General features: G+C 36.7%; 1 protein-coding gene across 6 annotated transcripts; it reads left to right on the top strand.

Annotated features, from left to right (window-relative positions):
• Window positions 1-383: 383 nt before the first annotated feature.
• TUBGCP5 (tubulin gamma complex associated protein 5) lies at window positions 384-25079 on the top strand. 6 transcript variants are annotated; one of them, XR_005826529.1, is made up of 25 exons: window positions 384-632; window positions 3627-3680; window positions 3759-3867; window positions 5941-6037; window positions 6648-6758; window positions 7309-7388; window positions 7873-8008; window positions 9039-9156; window positions 10593-10682; window positions 11204-11297; window positions 11607-11853; window positions 12056-12258; window positions 12997-13112; window positions 14453-14721; window positions 15608-15806; window positions 17230-17418; window positions 18363-18545; window positions 18822-18906; window positions 19010-19130; window positions 20148-20326; window positions 21089-21214; window positions 21807-21895; window positions 22932-23032; window positions 24042-24156; window positions 24452-25079. XR_005826529.1 is itself a non-coding variant. In XM_040584835.1 (24 exons), exons 1-24 carry the CDS (start codon window positions 469-471, stop codon window positions 24086-24088), a joined length of 3207 nt encoding a protein of 1068 aa, XP_040440769.1. In that variant the 5' UTR covers window positions 384-468; the 3' UTR covers window positions 24089-25079. The 6 variants fall into 6 exon arrangements, 4 of the variants coding, with proteins under 4 accessions (XP_040440769.1, XP_040440770.1, XP_040440773.1 ...); XM_040584835.1 differs by having other exon boundaries at window positions 24042-25079; XR_005826530.1 differs by lacking the exon at window positions 21807-21895 and having other exon boundaries at window positions 24042-25079.
• Window positions 25080-26351: the final 1272 nt, after the last annotated feature.

Genomic DNA, 26351 nt, shown 5'->3' with positions numbered 1-26351 from the left:
TCCTCCTGTCAAGACCAGCATTGCATTTATATTTGCTGAAACGAACCCTGGGACGCAGAGCCAGCCCCAGGCCCTTATTTGGCTGGTTACTAATGGCTAATTACTCGTCCTGGGTGATCACGGCTTTACGGGGGCGTTTCGGAAGACAAGTGACACTTCCGTAACAGGAAGATGCTACAGAAGTGGGGCTGGAGGGCCCAGCGCCACTCCAACCGACGCAGGCTCCCAGCCTGGCCCCCAAAGCCCCTTCCCGCCACCGAGCAGTGATCGGCCCACCGCGCCCCGCTTCCCGCCCCGCGCATGCGCCTCCTGCCCCCCGACGTCCCTGGGGAATGCGGGAGGCTCTCGCGAGAAGACAGAGGGCTATCTCGCGAGAAGTGCTGGGAGCCCGCGCGGCGGCGGCGGAGGGAGGCTCCGTGGCGCCTCCCGGAGGTGTTGCCCCCTTCCCCCTGGCCGGGCGCTGCGGCCATGGCGGCGCCGCTGCTGGCCTCGCCCGGCCGCCGCAGCCGGTTCGAGCAGGAGCAGGACCGGGCCGTCCGCGCGCTGGTGCGCTGCGTGACCGGCCTGCCTGAGGAGGAGCTGGGCGGCTCCCGCTTCCAGACAGCGCTGAATTTCGCTTGGTCCAACTTCAGGTCAGCGCCCGCCGCCCGCGCCCCGGGCCGGGGGGGGGAGCTCCGCGGCTGCCGTGGCTGGGGCCGAGCGAGCGGGACCCCCGCGGCGCTGCCGGGGGAAGGAGCCCCGGGCGGGGCGAGGGGCTGGCGCCGGGCCGGCCCCCCTGCGCTGCGCTGAGGGACCGCGGCGCGGCGGGGGCCCCTGACAGCCGCTGGTGCCTGCTCGGCTGGAGGGGCGGGGGGTGCCCCGCGGGTGCGGGGTGAGCGCGGCCCCGCGTCCGCCCTCCGTGCGCCCCGTGCGGGGCAGCGCTGCCGGCCGGGTGCGGGCAGCGGGCCGGGAGCTGTTACTCCATCGGGTTATCACCTCGGTCTTTATGGGCTTTTCTCCTGATCCCTAAAAAGGCACTCTTCGACGTGCTTATTGGAGGGTGTCGTTATATGTAAGAGCAAATAAAGAGAACTCCACCAAATCTAGATAAAGCTTCTGGCCAAGAATACTGTGCTGCTTATATGAAGGCTATCTATATGCAGAAGATAATGTGTTTGATGTTATTTGAGCTTGTCATAAGCACGGTCTTTGTTAACCTGCAATACACATTATCTGCATCCTTTTAATTCTATTACACTGCCATCTAACATGGCCTTACTAAAGTTTTACACGCAGCTTTTTCAGTTACCACAGTTACCATTTGTGTCAGCTGCCAATTTTTACAAGATCCATTTCCATTCCCATACTATCACTAACTGCTGTCTTTTCGTAGTTTTATGTACTTGCTTAACTTCATGCACCAAGTACCTAATCCGTATAAAATTGGAGGTTCTTACATTTTTTTAATGCTGTTTAAATCCATTTTTTGGGGTGAGCAGTAGCTTAACTCCATTACACCAAGACAGGCTGTGAATTCTAACTACTAATAGGCTCAAATAAGACTATTTAATAACCAAACAGCCACTGGTCAACAGCAAAGATGAGTCTGAGGTGTGGGAGAGCTGGGTATGACCTGTAGCCAGTGTTTTGACAAGTTCAGCTCTAAACTGAACTTTGAGGCGGCTAGTTGTATTCATTGGGAATGTAGGAATGTTATTTATAATGCTGTTTCCCCGTGTTCTTTGTATTTACCAGAAATATTTTGTGTAATGCGTCATAGGATTGTGTTTATGGGTTTTGTAGCTCCACCAAAATAGGTGCTTGTAGCAGTGTCTGCAGATTGGTAATGGTAGCAGGGTTTCTTGAGCCAGGTAAATGTGCCCTGCCTTCCATATCCTTTTGTGACATCTTTCACTGTTTCAGTGACCCGTTTCCTTGTGTAGCTGTATGGTCTTTTAAGCTGGGGAATTGTTGGGTTGTTTTTTTTTTTAAAAAAAAAAAACAACATGGCAGGAAAACAGAGAGAGTGATGCAGAGTTGACAACAAACTATTTAGACAAGGAGGTTTGGGAAGAGGAAGGGGTTTGTGCCAGAATTGTTGTCTAAGAAATGTGTGTGTAATGTCAGCCTGAGATTTACTGATGCCATTTTTCCAGACTGTGAGACCTTAGGTTGTGACAGAAACTCTTTAGTTCCAAATTTGTGAAACTTGTGGTTTGTATTGATAGATGTGATGATGTTTCTCTGCTGAATCTGATGATTCAGATTCATGTTTCTTTCTATGCAGCATGCTAGTCCTCCTCTATTCATGATGTTCCAAACTTGCCTAAAAAAATAGGTACTTTTGAGGTTAGGGTTATTAATTAAAGTTTTAAGTGATAGACTAAAGGTATTTCACTAATAACTTCCCTTAAGCTTATTTTTTTTTTCTTTTCAGGCAGATTCTTGGTTTTGTTTTTTTAATTGTTGTCTTACCAGTCTGTTTTTCTAAATCTTCAAGTTCTTCTGCTTACCACCATTTTCCATTTGAACTAGTGATTTCCTATGTAAGCTAATGTGCTGTAATAAATGAGATAAGCTACATTTTCTTAACCTAGATGTCAGCTATGTAATTAATGTTACATTTTATTGTGCTTTTATTCTAAAGCCTTACACAGAGCTGAAATCAGACTAATGGGTCTATAGTTAACAAAGTAATTTTTTCTTTTCTTTAGTATGGGCATATCTTCATCCTCCAGTGATACTTAGTAAAAATCCTTTTTTACTTGCCTTAAAAAGCTTGCCTTATAGTTTCATTATCCAGTTCATTACTTGGACGTGGAGGTAATTTTAGATTGTCTTTCCAAATTCAGTCCACTTAGCTTAACTTTTGCTCCTGACTCAGATCCAGTACTTCTCATTTCTGTCTGTGGTCATGAGAGTTTTACCCCTGTGTTCTGTGCAGTTGCTGCAGCAAAATACTAGTTTGGCTTTGAGGAACTACATATAGAATATCTTAACCTTGTGCTCACTGCTGTCACATCATATTCCCTGGTTTTCTGTCTGTTTAACTTAAGAACTTTATTCATAAACTAACTTATTCTGCAAAGTCTATCTTACCTTTCACAGGTTCTTACTTTGTCCCTATACATACCTTTGGTGGTATATTTTTATTTTGATTAAGCTCTTTTTTTTTTTTTTTTTTTTTTTTTAGGCACTCTACTATTTATAAAGGAACTTCATTTGGGTTTAGAGGCCTTCCCCTGTGGGTGTTTGTTTTGCCTGTGTTTATGATGCAAGTCCCAGATAATTTTTGTGTGTTTGACACAGATGCCTTTGACACTTCTTGATCTCCTTGCTCAGCTTGACTTAACTGATGGCATACTTTAATTGCTTAGTTTGCTGGTACAGTAGTAATTTTCCACTCAGGTTAAAGCACTGGTTAAATGTAATCTGCGTTCCATTTTTCCACCTTTAAGGTCAATTGTAGCTAATCCTTCTTGAGTTAGGAGACACTGAGATTAAATTCTTTTGATGCTTATTGCTGTTGTATTGCTGAATGAAGTATGCTTTATGAAACTGCTAATGTCCTCATACATGTAAATCAGCTTTATTTTCTTACTTAAGCTTCCTTTTTAAACATAGTCTAATACAGATTTCTTACACAGATTTCACCGTTTTCTTGATGTGAACAGTCACAAAGTGGAGAGGACGATAGAAGGGTAAGTTTTGTGCTTAAGGATTAATAATGCATTGGTTCACTTTTTTGGAAACATTTTTGATACTATTTTTGTTATTAGAATTCATGAAAAATTGATAGTTCATTCTGACCTTGGAAAAGCTGCAAGCTGGAAGAGACTAACAGAAAAATTTCTGAACTTGCCACTCCCAAGTGTTGAAGAAACAAAGGTAAGTATGTTGCAATTTCCTTGTTCTTTTTTTTTCAGAACTCTTGTGCTTATACTGACGAAGAGGACTTAGTTGTAATGTTGTGTTGGAAAATTTAGATGACTTAGCAGTGGAGTTTGCAGTTGCTGTTCATTTCATGGGTTTTCAGTGTTGTATTTTTTAATTTCCCCATTTATTTTAGAAACGTGTTTATTGCCTTTTCAGGGTTTCAGCACTTAAATGACATCATCTCATTGCAGAGCACGTTTTATGGTCAACGTTGTTCAAATGTTGTAGCTAGAATCTAGATAGATCTGGATTCCCATCTGTTCTAAAACAATGGAGAACTGAGCAGTTCTTTGCCCATTTTTTTACCTCAAGTAACGCATCTGAATGTGTTGATTTTAGTATTTCCAAGTGGAGTGCTCCTGCTCTGTAGCTTCCTTATTGAGAGTATGTATATATTTCACCTTTGATACACTTTGTATCACATCAATTTAGGATATGGACTGGATGAATATGGTAGAAGTTTTCTCACTTGGTCGCTTTCCAGTTTGGTAGTTCAATAGTGAATTTGATCTTTGAAAACTGAAAGTCCCTGATACTGGGAAATTTAAGCTTGTGATTTGAGAGGTGCTACTCCATGTAATGATACTCTTGAACAAGGCTGTGTGTTCTGAATTGTCATCTGATTTTACTTCTCATTGAACTGACATTTACCTCTTTGCACTGTTTTAGGTTTCTTCTAATTTGTGGGGAAAACCTTGGAACCCTCAATAGCTTACACATATCATCAGTAGTTATACTGTACTCTGCAGATTTTTGAAAAAGTACCTTTAGTTGTGCTTGTTTTGAGTCAAAATGAAAACCAACCAAACCAAACCAAAAGCCCAAGCAAGCACTTAATACTTGAATGTTGCAAGTATGCTAAGATTTGAAAGAGCCCTTTTTGTGTCCTCTTTTTTTTTTTTTTCTTTCTTTTTTCTTTTCTTTTGAAAATGGAACTGGGGGTAGATAATATCTCCTATTTGAGAAGTTAACCTGCATTTAGTTTTTAGCAGTGGCACATAACTGGGAAGACTGAGTATTTATCAGCTTTATGACTGGTAAGTGAAACACCAGCCTGCACATGTGATTCTGTCAATGACCTACTGGTGTTCTTTGATGAAGTCTTACAGAGTCATTAAAGTTCAGTGGGAACATACTATATTCCATATATACTAGATGAGTGTGATGCTGCTCTATCAAAATTTGAATTTATTTTTTTTAAATACAAGCAGCTGTCATTCTAAAACAGCTTTGTAAGTGGGCGTATGTATGTGTCTAAGTGTATATAATGTAGATAGCAGAATCTCCATGTGTCTGGATATGAAATGGTCTGCTGAAGAACTTTGGAAAGTTAGACTCAGGCTAAAGAAAAATCTTTCCTTAATAAGGAATGGTTACGCTGTAAGCAGTTATTAGGGAGTAGACCATAACACAAATCTCTGCAACATACCAGTGTTGGCACAGTATTCTAACCAGACTGAAAGCCAACCGCATTAGTGCAATACTGGATTTAAAGATGGATCCTTAATGCTTTGTGTAGATTTTCTGAGGGAAAATAGTGTGAACACGATACTAAAATGTAGCAGTTTTAGCAAAGTGTTTTAGCAAACTTTGTTTTAGCCTCTGAAATAATCAGCTGTACAACTAAGGGAACCTAAGACTTAGTTTCCTGCAGGCCAATTACCTGTGTCATCCTGCCCCATCCATGTTAATGTAGCTGTCCATTATTTCTTGTTCCCTGGTGGCTTCTTAACTTTTATAGTACTTCAGGGTTCCTCTTAATTCTTTTCCTTGTTCTCTGATTATCAGCTCACTAAGAGGTGGCTTATGCTGTGGCTACTTTTGGAGTATTTGTATATTGATTGGCAATTAGTAGGCAAAAGAGAATGAATAACATTCAATATCATGTTGCAGATGTTATTTTTGTAATTCAGGACTGGGAACTAATGGGGAGCATTCCTTCAGATAACAGGCTGAGTTTGTTCCTAACCAAAATATTGTAGACCACTTACTGACTTGCTTTTTCTTTTTTAATGTGTTTTGAAGACAGATACACACTATTCCATACTGTCTCTTCTGTTGTGTTTGTCTGATTCTCCATCCAACACCACCTATGTGGAAAAACCAAGAGTCAAAGAAGTGGGTAAGTTTACAAGAAGTTTGCTAATATCTGTCATATTGCTAATGACAGATCCATTAACACAATCTGATGAGAAGGACATTTTTCCTCTCCATTTTATTATCTCCTTCACTTCAAGGTGCTTTATTGATTGTCTTTTTGTGATTTATACATTTAAAGTAGCCTGCAAAGCTTTCCTGCCCCCATTTTATGTTACATCACCTAATGAAGTTTTCCAGCCGCTAAAGTACATTGGGAGCTCTTTTTGGCTTGTAGTGCTATCACTTACCTACATTCTCCACCTGTTCAGCAGTGCTTACGTGCTCAAAGCCACATAATAAGTTTCTATCCTGTCTCTTGTCTTGCACCTCAATAGGAGGTCTGTTGAAACAGCTTTGGTGATGTAAATTCCTATGTTCCCTATGTAGGCAAGGAAAGGGAAATACCTTTGAAGGTTTCCAGAGGGAGATCCCAGCTGCCTGCTTTCTAAAATAGGACTATTTCACTCACTGCCTAAAAATGAGGCTTGTGCTTAAGTTTGAGTGGATACCATCCCCCATTTGTTTACAGTGTTGTATCATAGACTGAAAGAAGAATATTTCAGACTAACCTAAAGAAAATCTTGCATCTTAAGATTCCTTTTTGAATGATCTCTGCACATTCCCTCGGCGGTGTTTTGAATGCACTTTCAGCCCATTCCAGGAATGTGAATATGAAGAGGTTATCTCAAACAACACTAATTACAGTTGAGTAAGCTTCATGTTTAAGATATAATATATTGTAAGTGTGATTGTTATTTTTAAAGTATTACATATCACATCACACGTATGTGGTGTCTTTTTCGAAGAGTAAGACAGTTCTTGCTTTATGTTGTTTACAGTCCAGGATCCTTGTGCATATGTAAATTATACATTTAGAATGTTTCCACCAAGCTAAATGGGACTAGTTGCAATAACTGATGTGTTGCATTCTTGCATGTTTTTCCAGGATTAAAGCATAGGGTAGTGTAACATAATGCAGATAAATGTGCTGATGGCACGCTATGTTGCATATTTTGAGTCTGTAAGCGACAAATCTGAGAACTAATAAATAAGGAATGTACGTGGTTGATATGTCACAATTTACATGTCATGTTGAAAGTATGTAATTTTGTTAAAGGAACAGTGGTGTAACTAAGTGGAAGGGAATGCCTTTTGATTTAGATTTAGAGTAACAAGGTAATTTTTACTTTGGAAATGTTTTTAGAGGAAAAGAGTCAACTGATACTTACTATTTATACATTTATTTTTTCTTAGAAAAGGAAGAAGAATTTGATTGGGGAAAGTATCTGATGGAAGGAGAAGAAATCTACTTTGGCCCAGGTGTAGATACACCAGTAAGTAATTTCTTAAGGAAAAACCCCAAACTGTATAAACTGGTTTGAAGTATGTTAGAGATCTGGTTAGGTTGTATTTGTATGCTCTGCACATTCATTCTGGTAGGATTCCCCGGTATGTTACTACTTACTTAATACCATGAAATATACACAGACCCAAGCAGAATAACAGTAATACAAATGTTTTTGGTTTTCACCATGTTTTGACTTAGTCCTGCACCTAAACTGGCTCCTTCTGCTGACCCCTGCCTGCTGCTAATCAGAATTTGCTGTAGTTCTGTGATCTCTTCCAGTTCTCTCATTTGTCCATTTATTAATGTTATGTATAACTTAAATCAGTCTCTGGTAGACAGTTATGTTAGTCTTAGTGTCCTGGATTTACTTTATAGTGGAAGAAAGGAGAATAGTTTATGTTTGGCTTGAATAGGAGGTGAGTCTGTCTCCTGTGTTGTACTGAAGCGTACGGGGTTTTGTTGCACTTCAGGATTGGTCTGGAGAAAGTGAAGAGGAGGAAGACACTCAGCCTTTGAGCAGAGAGGACTCTGGTATTCAAGTAGACAGGACGCCTTTAGAAGACCAAGATCCAAATAAGAAAACAGTACCTAACGTTTCCTGGAAAGGTTAGAATAAGCAGTAATTCTGATATAGTCACACATACTCAAACTTAGCAAGCTAACGCAGCTTTATTGTTCTTTATTGAGGTATTGTGTTTTAGACCTGTATTTGTAGTTTTAAGGTGTACCTTGTTGTTCACTACATTTTTTTTGTTTTGTTATTTCTAACAGTAAAGAAGCAATATGGAAGGTTTGATCTGATTTATGTTGTTGCTAATGGAGAAGAATTCTGTTTTATTTCTGTGGAAATGTACATGGATATTCCAATATAGAAAGGAAAATTTATACAGTAAATGTAGCACATAGTTGTATGGATATAACTTAAATGTTTATTATTAAGTATCGGAATGCTGAAATAAAACTTGGTTGACAATGGAAACAGTTGACTCAGTTTGGGGTATGAAGCATTTTTTTAAAAAAAGTAATTTTATGTAATTAAAACACTAGGGGCTTAATCTTGAATGGCTTCAGGGAGTATTAACTGTAGCTATATACTTTGCATAGAATGTTGTAGGATACAGGATACTTTGTATAAGAAGATTTCATTATATATGTTGTATAAGCAGTAGCTGTCTAACTGGGATTAGGTTAAGTTTTCTTCATAATCACATTTAAGAAAAAAATCCCGCTTTTAGGAAATGTTCTAGATACGTAATAAAAAGGAACATAGTAACAAAATTGATATTTGGCAGTTTATTTTTAAAGTCAGCTTGGTTTTGTAGATATTTGGGGATTGCTTGAGACAGAAGCATATTTTCTGAAGAAGAATTGGAAACTACATGTATCTCCAAATTTATTTTGTAGGACTTTTGCACCTTCTAGGAGAGGAGGCATTTCTATGTAAATTTACTTGTCTGTGATGGTATCGTATATATGAGTGCAGTAAAGTGTAAATAGTTGTGAATTATATTCCTTTGCAAAGATCTGTGATTCCCGCAGCTGAGTGGATAGGCATATCAGTAACTTTTTTCCTGTGTTTTATAAGCATTTCCTGAAAAAATAAGAGTATCTCACAGTTTGTCACCTGTTTTCACAGTTGGTGAACCCGATGCTCGCAGCTGGCTGGAGCAGCATGTAGTTCCTCAGTACTGGACAGGAAGAGCTCCTCGCTTTTCACATAGTTTGCACTTGCATTCCAACCTGGCTGCAGTCTGGTAAGAAAACAGTATCACTTATTCCTCACGGGTGTACAATGCTACGTAATGACTTTATTAAACTTCCTTACTGTGGAAGCATGAAGTTAGTATAGTTATTACTGATTTAGTTGAAAACAGAATTAAAATGGTACAAATTAATAAGATGAACAAATTAGCTGTTTTTTCTATTAATAGATTCTTCTCCTGTTAATTAGTTTTTATTACATTTGTCATAACAGAAAAAGGGCTTTCTTTTTTCAAAGAAGCAAATCTTATTGTTGAAATTTGTTTGGTTTGACCCTTACGAAGGTCTCTGCGGAACTAATATAGGTGGATTGTAAGTGATCCTGAAAGTCAGGAGTTCCTTACAGTTTTAACTTTTTGTTTGTTTCTGGTGCCTGCCTTACAAAGTTAGGCTTAAACACAGATTGTATGTGTGGAAGGAATATAAAGCAGTATATCATTGGGGTTTTGGAAAGAAAATGAGAAGGAAGTTCAGTTTAAAAAAAATAAAAATATCCCGATTCTTCCCTCTGTCCCAAATTCTGATGTATCAGTACTGCAGTAATACAGATCATTAGATTTGTCTTTGGTTCCTTAATTTAATGAATTTCCTAATCAAGGAGTTAAATTTATTTTAGGTTTTGTTGGTTATCTAGCCATTTATGAACCAGTAAGAAATCGGGAACATAAGTAAAGCAATGCTGTTTCTGTTGTAGTGTTGTTAGCAGATGTGTGTTACATATATTATGTACGATATATAACCACTGTTACTTATTTTGAATTTTTGAATTTTTAACATGATTACATGAATTTTACCACTGATGATACTAACGAGTCAAAATACTGCAAATGCAAATAATTTTTCTGTGTTTTGCTAAAATATGAAAAATACTGTGAAAGGCTTACAAAGAATGGCATAACATGGGATCATAAGAGAAAGTTTTTAGGTGGCTGTCAAAGTTTCCATTTCTTAATTAAACTTTTGGGCTGAAGTGTGAATTTTCTTGTATGGGTTAGGGGAATTGGCATTTTACTTTTTAGGTTAATGTTTTTAACAGAAAGTAACTACAAATTTTCCCAGTATTGAATAAGAAATAATAAAAAATTATCAAGGATCAAGAATTTTAAAAAACAATAAAAAACCCAACAAAAACCAAACCCACAAACAACAAAACAACGCAGATTCAGTACTTCAGGTGTTTCTTACTTAATTGCTTGTCTTGCTACATACAACTAGGTGATATTTGAATGCTTTCCATAGTATTTTTTTTTAAGAATACAAAAGCAATCTCTGCTTTTGTTTATGCACTTTAAACGCCCCCATGAGCACTGAATCTACTCAGGTATGATAAGAACAAAACTGAGCCTTAAGATTATTGTTTCATTCTTATTTTCCAGTGAATCTGCTGTTATTTCAGCCATTAAATTGTTTTCATTTCCTTTTTTCTAAGGGACCACCACTTGTACACCAGTGATCCTTTATATGTGCCAGAGGAGAGAACACTAGTCACTGAAACTCAGGTTATACGGGAAACTCTCTGGTAAGAGCAACATCAGAAAGCTTGTGTTTTAAGTTCTAGTATTTCTTTCAAGAGAATGAGAGATTTGAAGTTGTGTCTGAAGAAAGAATTATTACTGAGCTTGCACCATAGCTGGCATAAAGATGATGCTTGTGTGTGTTAACCATTCACTTTCACAAAGAAGAAAGTAACTTACTACTTCATGTATGCATTAGTTCTTCAAGTGTAATTGTTAAGAGGAACCAACTTGTTCTTATCCTGCCCCTATGGATTCTTAGTACAGTGTCCAATTTTAGAAGGCAGGTTGGAGTCATCCTATAGCTGGAAATTACAAATGTAAGGGAGCTTTAGGAGATGTTTAGTGGATGCTAGTGTTTTGTTGTTCTTGTTCTAACAACAGCTTACAGTGTTAATTGATCTGTAGTCCCCTTTTATTTGAAGAAAAGAAACCTTTAGGCAGGGAGAGCTAATTGTTTTATTAATTATATAATTATGAGTCCATGAAGGGAAAACAATTACTCCTCTTTTTGTTTCTTTTCAAGGCTACTTTCAGGAGTGAAAAAGCTTTTTATATTTCAGCTGAATGACGGAAAAGTGGCTGTGCGGAATGATATTATTGTAACTCATTTAACACATGTAAGTTGTTTCTGAATCTCAGCTGAATACGTCTGTCATTAGGCAGATGTATTTTTGAGGAATAGCAAATTAAACTGCTTGTGGAAAAATTACATTTCCACAGTTGTGTTTTGAGTAAACCAAGGACATGCGATTTAATAAAACTGAATGGATTGTTCCCATGTCTGAGAACGTGATGAAGTGATAGAAATGGCAGAATTTTATTACATTTTAATACATTGAAAAATATTACTATTTCATTTTTAGGCTTTATAAAATGTAGATTTTAATTAGATGAGTCTAAAAAGTTTGGGTTTTTTTTTCCCCTAGAATTGCCTGAGATCTGTATTGGAACAGATAGCGGCATATGGTCAAGTTGTGTTTAGGCTACAGAAGTTTATTGATGAAGTGATGGGACACAGCCCGGAAAGCATAATGCATGGAACAGCTTCTACTCCAAAGAAAACTACTGAAGCCCCATTCAGAACCTACCAAGCTTTTATGTGGGCCTTGTATAAATATTTCATTAGCTTTAAAGAAGAACTTACTGAAATTGAAAAATGCATAATCAACAAAGGTACAGTGCACGGGAAATTTTACAAGAGGGGGGCACACAAGGAAATTTTTACAAGAGGGAAACATGAAAAACATTATGTGGATACATTTTGAAACTGAAAGATGCCATGCAGCATTTCAAAATCTCATTAATAGCATTGACAAAATCTGATTTTCTCTTGAATATTACTTCTATACATCTTTGGGTTGTTTTTTTTTTTCAGATAAAACAGTCACACTTTCAATAGTAATAGATAAGTTGTCTCCCCGGCTGGCACAGCTGAAGGTGCTTCACAAAGTTTTCAGCACAGGAGTAGCGGAAGTGCCACCTGACACTAGAAATGTTGTACGAGCATCTCATCTGCTTAATACTCTCTACAAAGCTATTCTTGAATATGACAGTGTTGGAGAAGCGTCTGAGCAAACGGTAGGGGAAATCATTCCTTCCTTAATAGAACAACACATTAGAAAATGCCCTAACTTAGAATTCTTTCTGGTGACGGAGCACACTAGCCTTCAGCTACTCAGGATTGAGGACAGATTTGATATCCATAATACATTATTACTGTTTTCTGACGTGTGTCCAGTCAACCTGGACAAAATCAGATTTATGAGGAGATGAGCAGCAGTTCTTTTTGGAGAGGGGATGAACTGCGGGGAATCACAGGTCAGGAATCTGTTACGAAAGAGGGAGCTTTGGAATAGCTGTCCCTCCTATGTCTGTAGATGATTAATCCAGTTAATGCTGAAATGTTGGGTTTTGGGGTTTTGCAGTGATTTGTTGATTATGCTGCTGAAAATATAGTCAATGTTATCATGTCCTTTTATTTTCCTGTTTTCTATATTATAAAACCACAGAATGTTTTATGACTATCCCTTACTGTTTAAGAGATGTTAGAGTGGAAAAAAAAATGAAAACTGCTGTTTGGGTCCAACTGTGATGACAAAAGTAACAAGGGGAAGCATGCACAATGCAGGCGTCCGTTAAAACTACTAAAGCTGTAATTTTAGTTTAACATTTTCTCTTTAAAAACACTTAAGTGTAGTGTATATTTTATAAACTATGATTGCACAATTGAGATGTTAGGCTTTGACACATTGATTCTAATGTTTAGTATAAAACCCCACTTTTTCTTTCTCTCTTCCTCCCTCCCTCTAAATTCAGGTATCTCTTCTGTTCTCTCTCTGGGTTGAAACTGTGAGGCCATACTTGCAGATAGTGGATGAGTGGATAGTCCATGGTAATCTGTTTGATCCTGCAAAGGAATTTATCATTCAGAGGTAGGGATGCTGATACTGGACACAGGTAACACTGGGCAAGTATGAATACAAACCCTGTTGTAGAACCTAGGAAATAGAAGATGGCAATAAAAGTAGATTTTCATGTTTGTTATTTTGCTTAAGTAGAATTAATGTCTTGATGATACTTCTATAACTTGTCTTAAACTTCCCATTAGGGAAATTGCATTAGATATGGAGCTGTACCAGGTATTATTCCGACATAGAAATAAAATGTTTTGTTTTTCCATCTGGAATAAAGAATTAGCAGTCTGACTCCAAGTGTGTTGACTTCTAAAAAAACGAGTAAACTTTTTTTTTCAAAACCAAGACATTTGCAAAAATTACAAAATTTATTTTTTAATTCTTCTACTAATCTGTAGTTGTTATAAATCAAATGCTATTTAGACTTAAAATACTCGTTGCTTCCAACTTGTACTACAATATGGTGTCTTGAATTACATGCATATATCCTAAACATTATTTGAGCTGTTAATATTTCTTCTGCTTATATGCTACATTTTGCTGGTCCCTTTTTTGACAGCTTGAAGTAGAAAGTGAATATAGAAATTGGTTTTGGCTCATAATTACAAATCCATTTTCCCTTATCTGCCAAACTTAATTGAACCTCTGTCTGTTAAGGCAGGTCAAGGTGAGCATGAAGTAAGTGAACAACTTCAGTACTATTGTAATAGATCGTCAGTAGCTGAGATCATTAATGTCCTTATTACATCCTACTTGACTTTTCTTTCTGTGGTTCTGTAGTTGTTTTCAGTGCTACCAGCAGGGGTGATTTCAACTTCTATTTATATTTGTGCTTCATTTTAGTTCATTTAGGTAATTTTTCATCTGACTTCAAAGACCAAACTGAGTGTCTGATGTAAACAATACAAAAAAGCAAAGTGAACTATGAATTGAGTTTCACCTGCTCTACAGTTTTTCAGTTTTCCCAGTTGTAGTTGCTTCATTGTGGGTTTTAAATAAATCTGCAAGTCAGTCACTAATCATTTTGTTATTAAGGATGCGTGTCACTATGAATAGTTAACTTCCGGAACAAATCTAATTATAATTACTCTCTTTGCCATGTTTGGGGGGTTTATTTGGCTGCACAACTGTTTTATCTCTTTTGAGCTGATACTTTATCCTGCTAAAGCTATCATCCTTTCTAGTGGTGTCTAGATAGTTTGTGATATGAATGAACTTACCTTACATGGTTTTGACAGTGCTTCTTGACTATTTTAAGAGAAAAGCAAAGTACAGAGCAAAGATAACGCACATGTGCTAGTAATGAAGTTTTGTCTTTTGGGAAGGGAAATACTCACCAGCTTTTTATTTCTTTCCAGAAACAAAAATGTTCCAGTTAATCACAGAGATTTTTGGTATGCTACCTACACGTTATATAGTGTGTCAGAGAAGACTGAGAATGAAGAGAAGATGAGCGATAATGCCAGCGCTAGTTCTGGCAGTGATCAGGCCCCTTCAAGCAGGCAACACACTATGGTCTCTTTTCTGAAACCTGTGCTGAAGCAAATCATCATGGCTGGAAAATCCATGCAGCTGTTGAAGAATCTTCAGTGCAAAGATGGCTCTCCACAGCAGGCCGCGTCAAGAGGTGAGATGTCAGTTTGTGGGCTATCATGCCATAGGGTATGTAAACAGTAAAGGTGTATTTTTTTTGTAGTAGTGTTTCCATGGTTTTAGAATAATATAGTACTCCATGTTGAGTGTCAGTATCGTGGCTGGAAACTTCCAGTCTGATTGAAAACACCTACTTTTCCAATACAAACAAGTGAAAAGAGCAAAGTGAATAAAGATTTGAGTATTCCCTTTGCTTTATTTTTTAAATTGCTTCAGATTTTTCTGAAACTTGTTTTCATGTGCTTGTAGAACTGTTTCTTTTTGTTATGAGACAAAAGAAAACAGCTGTGTGTTCTAATAGTAAAGCTGTTGTTTTCCATTATTAATGGTTGATAGCATATGGAACTTTTTATTTTTTTTAGTGCTTACTAATTACTATTAGATTAAATAACTGGATATTTAGGATATTTATCTTGAATCATTGTAAAACCTCGTACAACAATGTAACAAATGTTGATTTTTTTTTTAAATAACTTTTTTTTGGTTTTGCTGTTTCTTGGTGTTAGTGGTAGAACTAGTTAAATTATTTTGGAGACTCTCTAGGTTTATTTCCCACATTGGTGTGAGAATATAGTGTATTCTGGTGGATACTGAAGGGTTGTTTCAGGTGCTAAGAATTAACTGCCTTTGCACCTGAAGAAGGAAGTTCTCTAACAGTTTCAGAAATTTTTCATATTACAGACACCCATTCCGCAATCTGTTTGAACATATACCTATATTGGACTAGACCTACTGTTTTACCAATACTTACTTCAGTATGTATTTGAGTTTTTTCCTCAAGTAAATGTTGGACTGTGGAGTTCTTTTAGTTTGGATGTTTCCTCTTAAAATCTTACCATGGAATGTGTTGTCCAATTTAGATGCTGAACGAAAGAGTTTGTATACGCTGTTCTTGGAATCGGTGCAGTCTCGCCTGCGGCATGGAGAAGAGTCTGTTCCAGATATTATTACAGAACAGCAGGCCACAAAGCAGAGCCTGATAAAGATGCAGTCTATAGCAGAAAGACACTTGGAACTGGATGATGTCCATGACCCACTGCTGGCTATTAATTTTGCCAGGTAAACGAATAATCTTCCTACTGTGTTGTTGAGAGCAATATTCTGCCATGACATTACCAGGTGACATTTAGTAAACCAAATTTTTATTGCTGCTGCTGAAAAGAAGCAAGCGCAGAGTAAAGAGGAGCACCAACAATCAGTGACAGAAGCTAACTAAAGACTACCCTTGTGCTTAGTTAAGGAAAAACAAAATCTGCGAAGAATCTGCTACTCCTGTCTGTTATCGTTATCGGGCTTTTAGCAAATAAGTGTTTTAATAGTGAATGCTGTTGTGAATTCTAAACTTTTAAATGTGTTTGCTTGGAATTTGTACAAAAGTCTTTGATTTGTACCAAGTCTGTTCTTTGAAGAATGCAGCTTCAGTTGTGCTGGGCTTAAGTAATTTAACTTTAAAAGCCTTCCAAAATTCCTGTTAATTGCATAAAAATTCTTTGTTCTTCAAGATACTTATAAGCTCTATATGACAGATACTTATAAGCTCTATATGACTTCCTTCATTATGGAAATTAGCAGGAAAGATGAAGTCTGAAAATCTTTCTTTCTTTGTGATTATGAATAAGAAAATAGCTGTTTATGTGTTTCCTAAATACTAGTTGGTGATTTACATGTTTTCATTTCAGTCCTAGGAGGAGTTTGTTGTAAAGAAATCATAATTAATAGTAGATGAGACTATTACTTCCCTTGTTCATTGGGACTGCTCTGTTTTTCAAAATTGATAGATTAATTCAGTATCTGACTCATCCAGTCATTCAAGGCAGTAACTGCTATGAGCTGGACTTCTTTTATGATGGATTCAGCTAGCGAGTATCTTTTTACAAATTATTATAATAATTTTATCATTTCTGTTACAAACTTACCAAGTGCAGACTGCAGATACTCTCTTCTCATAACATAATATTACAGATAATATGTAGGGACTGCATATTTAAGGTGCCTCAAACACACTCATCCATGTGCGTGGTGGGCTTTTTTGTTTGTTTTGTTGTTGGGTTTTGCTTTTTTTGTTGGTGGTGTTCAAATATTTACTTTGTTTCTTTAATTATATTTTTCTTTCCTGGGAAGTTTATCTGACTGCTGTATATGCACCATACAGTTTTAAAAGTTCCTAAGATAATGGGTTTGTTTATTAAGTTGTGGAGTGTTTGAACTTGATGTTATTTTTCAGAATTGTTCCTCGAGCAATTATGTGATTATAGTATGCCATCCTTTTTGACATTCTCATGCCTGGTCATACAAAAACAGTGTGGAGGACCACTGAACAGGCTTAATGTGTACTGTAGTTAAGAAATAGGTTTTATTACTGCTGCACCATATATTGTAGAGCAGAGGATCCAATTTTGATTAAAACTCTTGGTAGTGTAACATTTTGCATACCATATGAACTACAAACCTTCTTCCCTAAGTAGTTTGTTTTATTTTTAAGATTGTATTTGGAACAGAGTGACTTTCACGAGAAGTTTACTGGTGGAGATGTTTGCGTGGATAGATCTTCAGAATCCGTGACCTGCCAGACTTTTGAACTGACATTGAGGTCTTGCCTTTATCCCCATATAGACAAGGAATACTTGGAATGCTGTGGTAATTTAATGCAAACTTTAAAGAAGGATTATAGGTAAGAAAATAGATTTGGTTTTCCCAAACTTTTTTTTTAAATTACCAGTGGTATGCCATACACTAAAAGGATCAATTTTATGTTGTGTTTCTTCTCCAATTTGATAACCAACAATAAAATCATTAAGGAGGAAAGGGGTATCTAACATGATAAAATCCTGGGTGAAAACTTGGTCTAGCTTAAATCAGCACCAAAACTGTCATTTGTCTTCAGTGGATATTCAATGGGGAAAATGTTTCGAACAAATGTTGTCATTTGAAACTGGAAGACAAATTTTAGGAAGCTGGAATATATCTAATACGAGATTCAGTTATGCTACTAAAACATGTATAGTAGGCATAAGAGTATTATGTGGTACCCTTTATATAACAGAGTAAAATGTCCTTTTGCCTTTTACCTTTCATATGGTCATAAGTCATCATACTTTTAATCTCTCTAAAATACTTGATGTATTTATAGTCATAGTTCTTGTGAGAGTTGTAGCAGTACTGTTCTTCTTACTTTTTCAAAAAAGGAAAATCCGTATCATAACATTCTGGGGCTCTATATTAAAGTATCTTCTTAGACAGCTCTCCCTGAAAATTGCATCTCTTTCCATAAGTTATGTATATATAGAGAGGGACAGATTTTCCAAACTTCAAGCTATTTCTGAGAATTGCCTAGCCTTGTAAGATAGCTGAATACCATGAGCACTTCGTTAAAGTTAGCAGGGCTGTTCAAGCTTACAGGAAAAAATTGTTTGGTTATATTGTTTTCTGTGAATGTAAGTGAAGAAATGTCTGTTGGTTAAGCAAAGCATTTATTGTGGACTTAATTAAGTTTGTGTTCAACAGTGAGTTCTTGTAGTGAGGAAGCTTTAAGTTTTTTTGTTTCTGTAACAGTTGAGCTTGATTTCACTTGCGTGATTAAGACTGAGGGAATGTTATATATTTGTTCCTGTTTAGGCTTGTAGAATATTTGCAGGCAATGAGAAACTTCTTCTTACTTGAAGCTGGAGATACCATGTATGACTTCTATACGTCTATTTTTGACAAAATTAGAGAAAAGGAGACTTGGCAGAATGTTGCTTTCTTAAATGTTCAACTTCAGGAAGCGGTTGGGCAACGCTATCCAGAGGACAGTGCAAGGTAAAATGCAAAATCCTGCAAAATATAGTTTAGTGATGTTTCTTTCACACCTACCTGTACTAATGTGCTTAACTTCCATAATGTAATACTAATTATTGCACACTCATTAAAAAAATCTGTTCTAATGAAGTTTTGAGTTGTTGTCATCTTTTCTACCCAAGCCTTTCAGATTAAATCAGTTGGTATTTAGCAATAGGAAATTAAAAAAAAATAATGAAACTAACCACTAATTAAAAGCAGATTATCACGAATTAAATCACTTGTTTCCTTGAATAGGTTGTCTATATCATTTGAAAGTGTTGATACGGCAAAGAAGAAACTCCCTGTCCACACCTTAGATGGTTTGACATTGAGTTACAAGGTAGTAAGTTAAAATTGCTGTAGTTCTTATTCTAGAACATATGTGAAATGTTGTATTAAAGTGACTTACATTTTCTGTCTTGATTGTTCTCTCCTTTTCTTAGGTTCCTTGGCCTGTGGATATAGTTATAAGCTTAGAGTGCCAAAAAATTTACAATCAAGTTTTTCTGCTCTTACTGCAAATAAAGTGGGCCAAATATAGTCTAGATGTTTTACGATTTGATGGTAAGAAACATCTTCAGTGAAAGATACTCTAAAAACTTGTTCTGTTGTCTGAGAATAGAAATAGTCTTCTGGTTTCTGCAGTAAGTAGTATAAACCAGTTAGAATGTGATTAATTCTAGAAAATATTAATCTCTTTTAGCTTTGCAAATTAGATGTATTAAGCAGGGCATATTTTTCACTTCAGCTTCAGGGACAACAGTATTCATGCATTCCCTTTGTCTCTGATTCAGGTCTAGTTAGTTATATTGGAAACTTGTTTCTTCATTCCTCAGTCTTTGCTGTTGAAAGAAGGTCTGTCTACCACACCCAGATGTTTTGCTTTATGTATAGTCCAAGTTTTTATGACTAATGCCTTGCAAACAATTTAAGAAAACAAGATGAAAAATACTCTATTAGAGATTGAAATGGTAAGCTCGACAGCTGGGACTACATACTCTAAGCTGCAATTTAAGTATCTGGGGACTGTGGAAAGAGATCTTTTGGTGTCTCCTTCACCAGGTTAATTTTTATACTCTTACTGTCCTGTATAAAGTAGATGCACGCTTCATGTTGTAGAAGAATAAATTAGAAAGTTGATGGGTTCAACTGTGTTTTGTATACCAGTTAAGTCATTCTCTTCCTAAATACACTTTTTTGTGTATACTTACTTAATTTTTTTATTGTTTATATTTTATGGGTATGGCTTTGTGCTTAAATTTTTTCCCCTTTGTATATACATATTTGATAGTATACACATTTTTAATGTAGATTTTTTTTTTTTTTTACCCTTTCATATAATCTTTAGTTCCTAAATAGCATTTCCTGTTCTTGTATTTATCAAATTACCTTGTACATACACTGTCAAACTATTCATGGTATTGTTGTTATATGTTAATAACACACCTGAATTGCAAGAAAAATTTTACATCGGTATTGTGTGTAGAATAATAAATAACACATTTCACTTTTAAGTGATATTTTAGCTACAGTTTGTCTTCATAAGCACTTCAGTATACTAATCTTGCCTTTTCTTTTTAGAACTAGTCTGTGCTGCAGAAAACCCACAGGCAAAGGAAGGAACTGTAGTAGAACAAAGAACGCTTCCTCTATTTGGAGTGCAAACAGAAAGTATAAAACAACAAATACATCGCATGTTCCTCTTAAGAGTGAAACTTATGCATTTTGTTAACAGCCTGCACAACTACATCATGACTAGGGTTTGTCTTAAATCACAATTTCATTTATATTAAGAATGTGTAACTGGAGACGCAATATTAATTTTCCTTTAAAAAAGCAAAATCTTAGTCTAATGTCCTTTCTGCAAAATGATTTTGAGCTAACATGTTTCAGTTTTAACTTGGCAGTTTTAAAAGCAGTAATTCTAAAAATGCTTTAGAAGTTCTACATGCATATGATTGATCTTTGGATGTTACTAGTTCTTTTTGTTTGTTTCTCCCAATGCTAGAAGACTGAAGCACAGTCACGTAAAAAACAGGTTTCTGTAAGCTGTTACTCTCTTAAGAGCTATTATGCTTACAGAAGTGTTACTACACATTTTAGTTAAATGGATCCTTCTCAAAAACCTCTAGTATGCAGATCCGAAAGTGTATACATGACTTCTCAAATATAAAGATAATGCACGTAGACTCATACCTGCTCTGCTATTACTATTGCATTTTTTTTGCCTTCAGTAAAATTAATAGACTCCAAATCAGCTGCTCTGGGGATAGTCTGTCTGCCCTTGTGCAATGGCAGTATTCCCATTTATATAAGGAATGTCATTGTGCAGTTATGAGAAGGCCTCAAGTTGTTTGCTATTGGTGGTAATTTGGAGGGTGAGCCTAAAATTTCAGATGGAAGAATGAATGAATTGGGCAATTTTAGGCTCTTAAAATAAACAAACAAACAAAAGTATTGGAAGAGAGTCACAAGCAATTGTGTGCAACATAGAATTTAGTAATTGTGGTTGTCTTTTTAAGATTCTTCACAGTACAGGCTTGGAGTTTCAGCATCAGGTAGAAGAAGCCAAAGATTTAGATCAGTTGATAAAGATTCATTATAGATACCTGTCTACAATCCATGATCGCTGCCTACTGAGAGAAAAGGTGGGTGAAAAATAGTGGCCATATTTGATATATTGAGTTTAGCAGGACAAGAAAATAGTTTAGTACTATTTGTCCGCCTATTTTGCAGGTCATACATACTAAGCAATATATAGGTACTCTTGAGGAGATGGTGGTAGCTTTTCCAAACTTAATATTGAGATCCGGTTTCCCTTTCGAGTCTTGGCTTAATTCTGTCAAGGAGAGAAGATATATATAAATTATTTATATTGGATTTTACATGACGCATTTGTTTCTAAGAGATGGGTGGATTTAAACTGAAATAGTTAATGTCATGAGGATTATACATACTGGTATGGCAGGAAAGGGAGGTACATGAATAGCATGGTAGGTTTTTATTCCACATACTGTCTGTGCATAGTCCTTACTGAAATAGTCAGCCATGAAATGAATTAGAGAGCAATTGCCAAACACAAATTAAATTTGGAAAAATCACATTGTACTTAAGAGATTGTTTCTGCAGATCACATTAAATGGCATGGGATACCTTTGTATTGCAGCTTAATAATGAAAATTTTTGTGCTTAACAGTGGATTTCTGACAGTTGTTCCTTTTGGTTTAATTGTTATCTTAGGTGAGCTTTGTGAAAGAAGCTATAATGAAAGTATTAAATTTAGTACTGATGTTTGCAGACCGTTGGCAGGCTGGTTTGGGGGCTTGGAAGTAAGTATATATACCTAAAATTCTACATGGTCATGATTTCACAGCTCAGAATGTGATTTTGACATATTTTTTATGTGAAATAACAGGACTTTGTTTGGTGTTTAACAGCAGAGTCTGCTGCCGACCAGCACCCCCAGATGCCTTTCTGCAGGGCTGCTCTCCAACCATTCTTCTCCCAGTTTATACGTTATACTTTAGCTACTGTAACCTGCTGGTTGAAGGATGAGTCATAGTAGGCAAGTCTCCAAGGCTATGTCTAACACTCAAGGGTTGATCTGTGGCCCTGAGGCCCACTGGTGTGGACAGGCTTAACATCCATGTGTTTCAGGACTAATTCCATTTGGCACAGATGCTACCTAGAACTTAGATCCCGTTGTCCTGTGGCATCAGGAAGTTGCTATTTTTGGAGTGCTTTTCTGATAGGAAGTGTCAGAAATAATTTGTGAAGGCTGCTAGATTGAAATTCAGGATATGTGCTTGTGTGCTTTTGGATGTGGCAGGAAAAAGTCATAGCTGAAGTAGTGTCATCCCTGCGCTCTTAGGAGAGGGGAAAAAGGAGAGACTATTGGGAGCTACATCATCTCCCTCCTCTGGTGAGCACTAGCTGGCACAGTCCAAAGTGGAATTTGGTAATTGGCTGATAGCGAAACAGTGTGGGTGTCCTTTTATTTGGCAGTGTTGGTTTATCCCAGGGAGCTCTGAAGCAATAGGGACCAGTAAAGGATGTCTTGAAATACAAAGCTATGTAGGAATAATAGTTGTCAGTTGGAACCACGTGTTTCCTCCTAGTTGCTTCAGGGATTTCTAGGATGATGAGTAAATTACTGATGGCATTGTGATAATGTGCAGATGCTCCTGACAAAATTGCCTTTGTTTTCTAGAAGTAATATACACAGGCATGACTGAAAAATTGTAAGTTCAAGCCAGAATACTATGCAAAGAGTACTTTTGTCATTTACTGTAAAGTTTTGGTCGTATTTAGAAGCTAATGTAGTGGCTACTCTGTTAAGCATTCCTCTTTAAAACTGTTTTGTAGGATGGAATCCATAGAGAAGATGGAATCTGATTTTAAAAACTGTCACATGTTTCTTGTAACTGTTCTCAACAAAGCTGTCTGTCGAGGCTCTTTTCCACACTGTAAGTACATGAGACTTTTCACATACCTGCACTTACTGGGACACAAGCTTTATTAGGAGCATATTTACATTTTAATCTGGTTTTGTTTGTCAGTACATATTAAAGACTCTCATTTTGTGAGGTATTCAGAGGGACATGAAGCCTTACTTCTTAATAAATTAACTTTATTATTTTTTAGAGTAGTCGTGTCCTGCTTTTTTTATGACATCTATCTTCAGTTTACCTGTTTCCTTGATGAGGGAATGTTCATGTAGCCAAGCAAGTGACAAGCAGTTTACTGAATAAATGAATGAAACTAAGTTCTGGAGAGCATAGAAGAGAATTCTTTTTATGTTGGGTGACAGCTGTGATGTATCTTGAACAGATAAAATTTTAATATTATGGTGCCTCAGCTGCAGCTGCACCGACCTCCTTGCTCTGCCCACTTGTTGGAAGCTACTTCCTTGGTAGCAGAAACAGCAGAAGATGACATATCTCTGCTTCTATTTGCAGACTGATATTAGCTTAAATTGCTAATCAGTGCTAGTTTGAATTGGGGGGCAACTGCTAAATGGAGTTAGCTGGGATGTAGGTGCATGTTCTAAGAGATTTATATACCACGTGTAGGTGAGGTGCTTAGGCATGTGGTTTAGTGCTGGACTTGGCAGCGCTAGGTTAATGGTTAGACTGAATGATCTTAAAGGTCTTTTCCAGCCTACATGATTCTATGATTCTAAAAGAGTGCTGCTCAGTTGTTTATGTACAGCAGTTAGTATTTCAAACGAAGGAGCTGATTTCTTACCAGTTCTTACCACCTGAGATAACAAATTGATAACTGATGATGAAACTGGTGAAATATTGTCTAAACTGTCAGAGATGCATAAAATGTCTGTCTTAAATCCTGAACTGTTAAAATTTGAAAAATAAACGTGTATCTTCCTTTTAAACTACAGAATTGAATATTGCAATAAATATTTACAGACTGCTGCAAATGCAAATATTAACTGTTTTTTTATGGTTTGGTTTGCAGTGGAATCTTTAGCTTTGTCACTGATGGCTGGCATGGAACAAAGTTAACACCTGAGTATTGAATTGATAAAGAACTGAAAGCAGCATTTATGCTGAAATCCTCTTGTTAAAAAACTGTAAGCATTACACTCCAGTTTGAAATGTGTTTAACTAAATGATGCTGATGGTGTGGAGCTGTGTAAAATATTTTAAAATGTAAATAATGTACAGGTATTTAAGTGTATTCGTTGTGGCAGTATTTTTTTCTGTATGTATATGCTTCAACATCAAAATACATGTATAGTGTAAAATTCATCCTGTATAAACAATCTTACTTGAAAATACGTAAAATGTATTTTGTGCAGTAAAAATTATTTATTTTTTGTTTAATTATGAATAATAGCTGATTTTCTTTTTCCATTAATTTTGCAGCTTTCAATAGGCCACAGGGCAGTGTGGAGTGGTGTGACTCAATTCTTATTATTCAGAAGGTCGATTGAGTTAATTTTTGGCTGTTGAAAAAAGGCTAAGAAGCGTTCATCTTATTTGCTTAGTGGTTCTTAAGAACTCTTTGGGAATAGTTGACTGTTACAATAAGCAGATGTAAAAAATACAAGATGAACTTATCAAAATGAATTATTGCAGGCTATAAAATACCAATATTTTTTATGTTAAGTGACCAAATGCTTACTAATTTTAGTGGTAGCTCTTGTCAGTTTAAGTAAGGTCAAGATCACAGTGTGTAATGTATTAATTTTAAGTATGGGGATTGTTGAGATGTTTCAGAGTTGGTCATATATGACTTGACAGTTCTCCTCCTAAGCCTTTTGCAAACAAACCTGACATCTAATAGCTAATCTCATGTAAAGCAGCAGATTGTAATACAGAAGGGTGCATTTCTAGAGAAGTAAATGTGGAATGTGTGTTCTGCAGAAGATGACTTGCCTGTCTCCTCTCTGTGAAAGTTTCTCTGTAATCCTGGCATCACTACACTTGCATTTTAAAAGTGAAAGTCATAGGCATTTAGTTATTTATTTGAATAAATAAAAGATTTAATAATTGGAATTTGACCCTTGTTTGTGTTTCTGCTGAAATCCAGTTGTTAGCTTAAAGTTTGAGGGCTCTTTCTGTGAGGTAAATTAAGTATATTACTACCAACTGTAAGACTCTGTGGCTCACATTATAGAAATATTTTTTTTCAGCTGTGAACTAATAATTACTTTACATGAAAATAATATTGGGGTTCTTGTTTGAACAGCAGATCTCAAAAGGTTCTTCCAAGGTATAGTCATAAAATGTTTTCAGGAAAAAGAATATTATTTTTTTAAGTATAACAATGGGAAACTGTATGCTGCCCATAGCATGTTCTTTGAGCAGAAGTTTTGGTTTAGAGAACATTATGTTTGTAATATCCTCTGCTACCACATGACACGCTTTTCCAAGTGGATGTTTTTTGTGGTAGATGGACACCTATTAACATAAGTAATTCGTACTTCCAGTTTACCATGACTGGTTCTCATTTGAGATTCCGTGTTACTTATTGCATGCAGAGACAGAGTAAGTTCTTTATTAACTGTTTCTTGCTCACTTGCAGTAAAACTGAATGGCATACTAATGATTTTAAAAGGCAAACTTATACTACAAAGTTCAGCACTGGTATGCATGGGTTCATTACTTTCTGAGTGTATGTACATCTTGTATTCAGTGCTTTTAAAAATTCTAACAAGTGATTGCTTTATTTCTTCTTTCTATGCAGTGGTTACCTGCAGTGAAATTACTGTTTTTCATAGACTTGCCTTGGGTAACGTTAGCTAGATGTGGGAGAAAAAAATCCTTCAGTCCTCCATGTTATTGAAACAATAATTCCTAGTAAATCCCTTTGCAGATTTTACTTATTTTATTTGAAAGACCCATACAAGTGAAGGATTTTGCTGTTTCACCTGATTTTCTGCTTAGGGATTAACCTTGCATTCTGCAGACTTTTGTGCACTTTGGAGGTGAGCAATGCCTGCATGCCATTTTTTCAGCCAGCTTCCAATATTTGTTTGCTCTTTTGTTGTCACAAAACCACAGTAAAAATCTTAGCTTTGGCCATGTTGGCCAGTTCTAGCCACAGACATCCGCCATGCTTAGCTTTTTGTGTGTCAGTAATATTCAGCCAACAAATCCCCTTGAATGAGCCTGTCTTTTGACATTCCTTTCTCTTTCTTTAGAACCACAGAAAAATAAGTCCTTTCTTTTAATGTGCATGCCTGGTGATGCCACCAGGACCTTTTCATCAGTCCCCTGGCAGTAGTTAAAATGGCTGTTTAGCTGTTTGAGGGAAAAAAAA

This window comes from Falco naumanni, chromosome 2, assembly GCF_017639655.2.
Source record: "Falco naumanni isolate bFalNau1 chromosome 2, bFalNau1.pat, whole genome shotgun sequence".
Lineage (NCBI taxonomy): Eukaryota > Metazoa > Chordata > Aves > Falconiformes > Falconidae > Falco > Falco naumanni.
The sequence above is the reverse complement of the archived record's forward strand: the minus strand, read 5'-3'. Positions and strand labels throughout refer to the sequence as shown.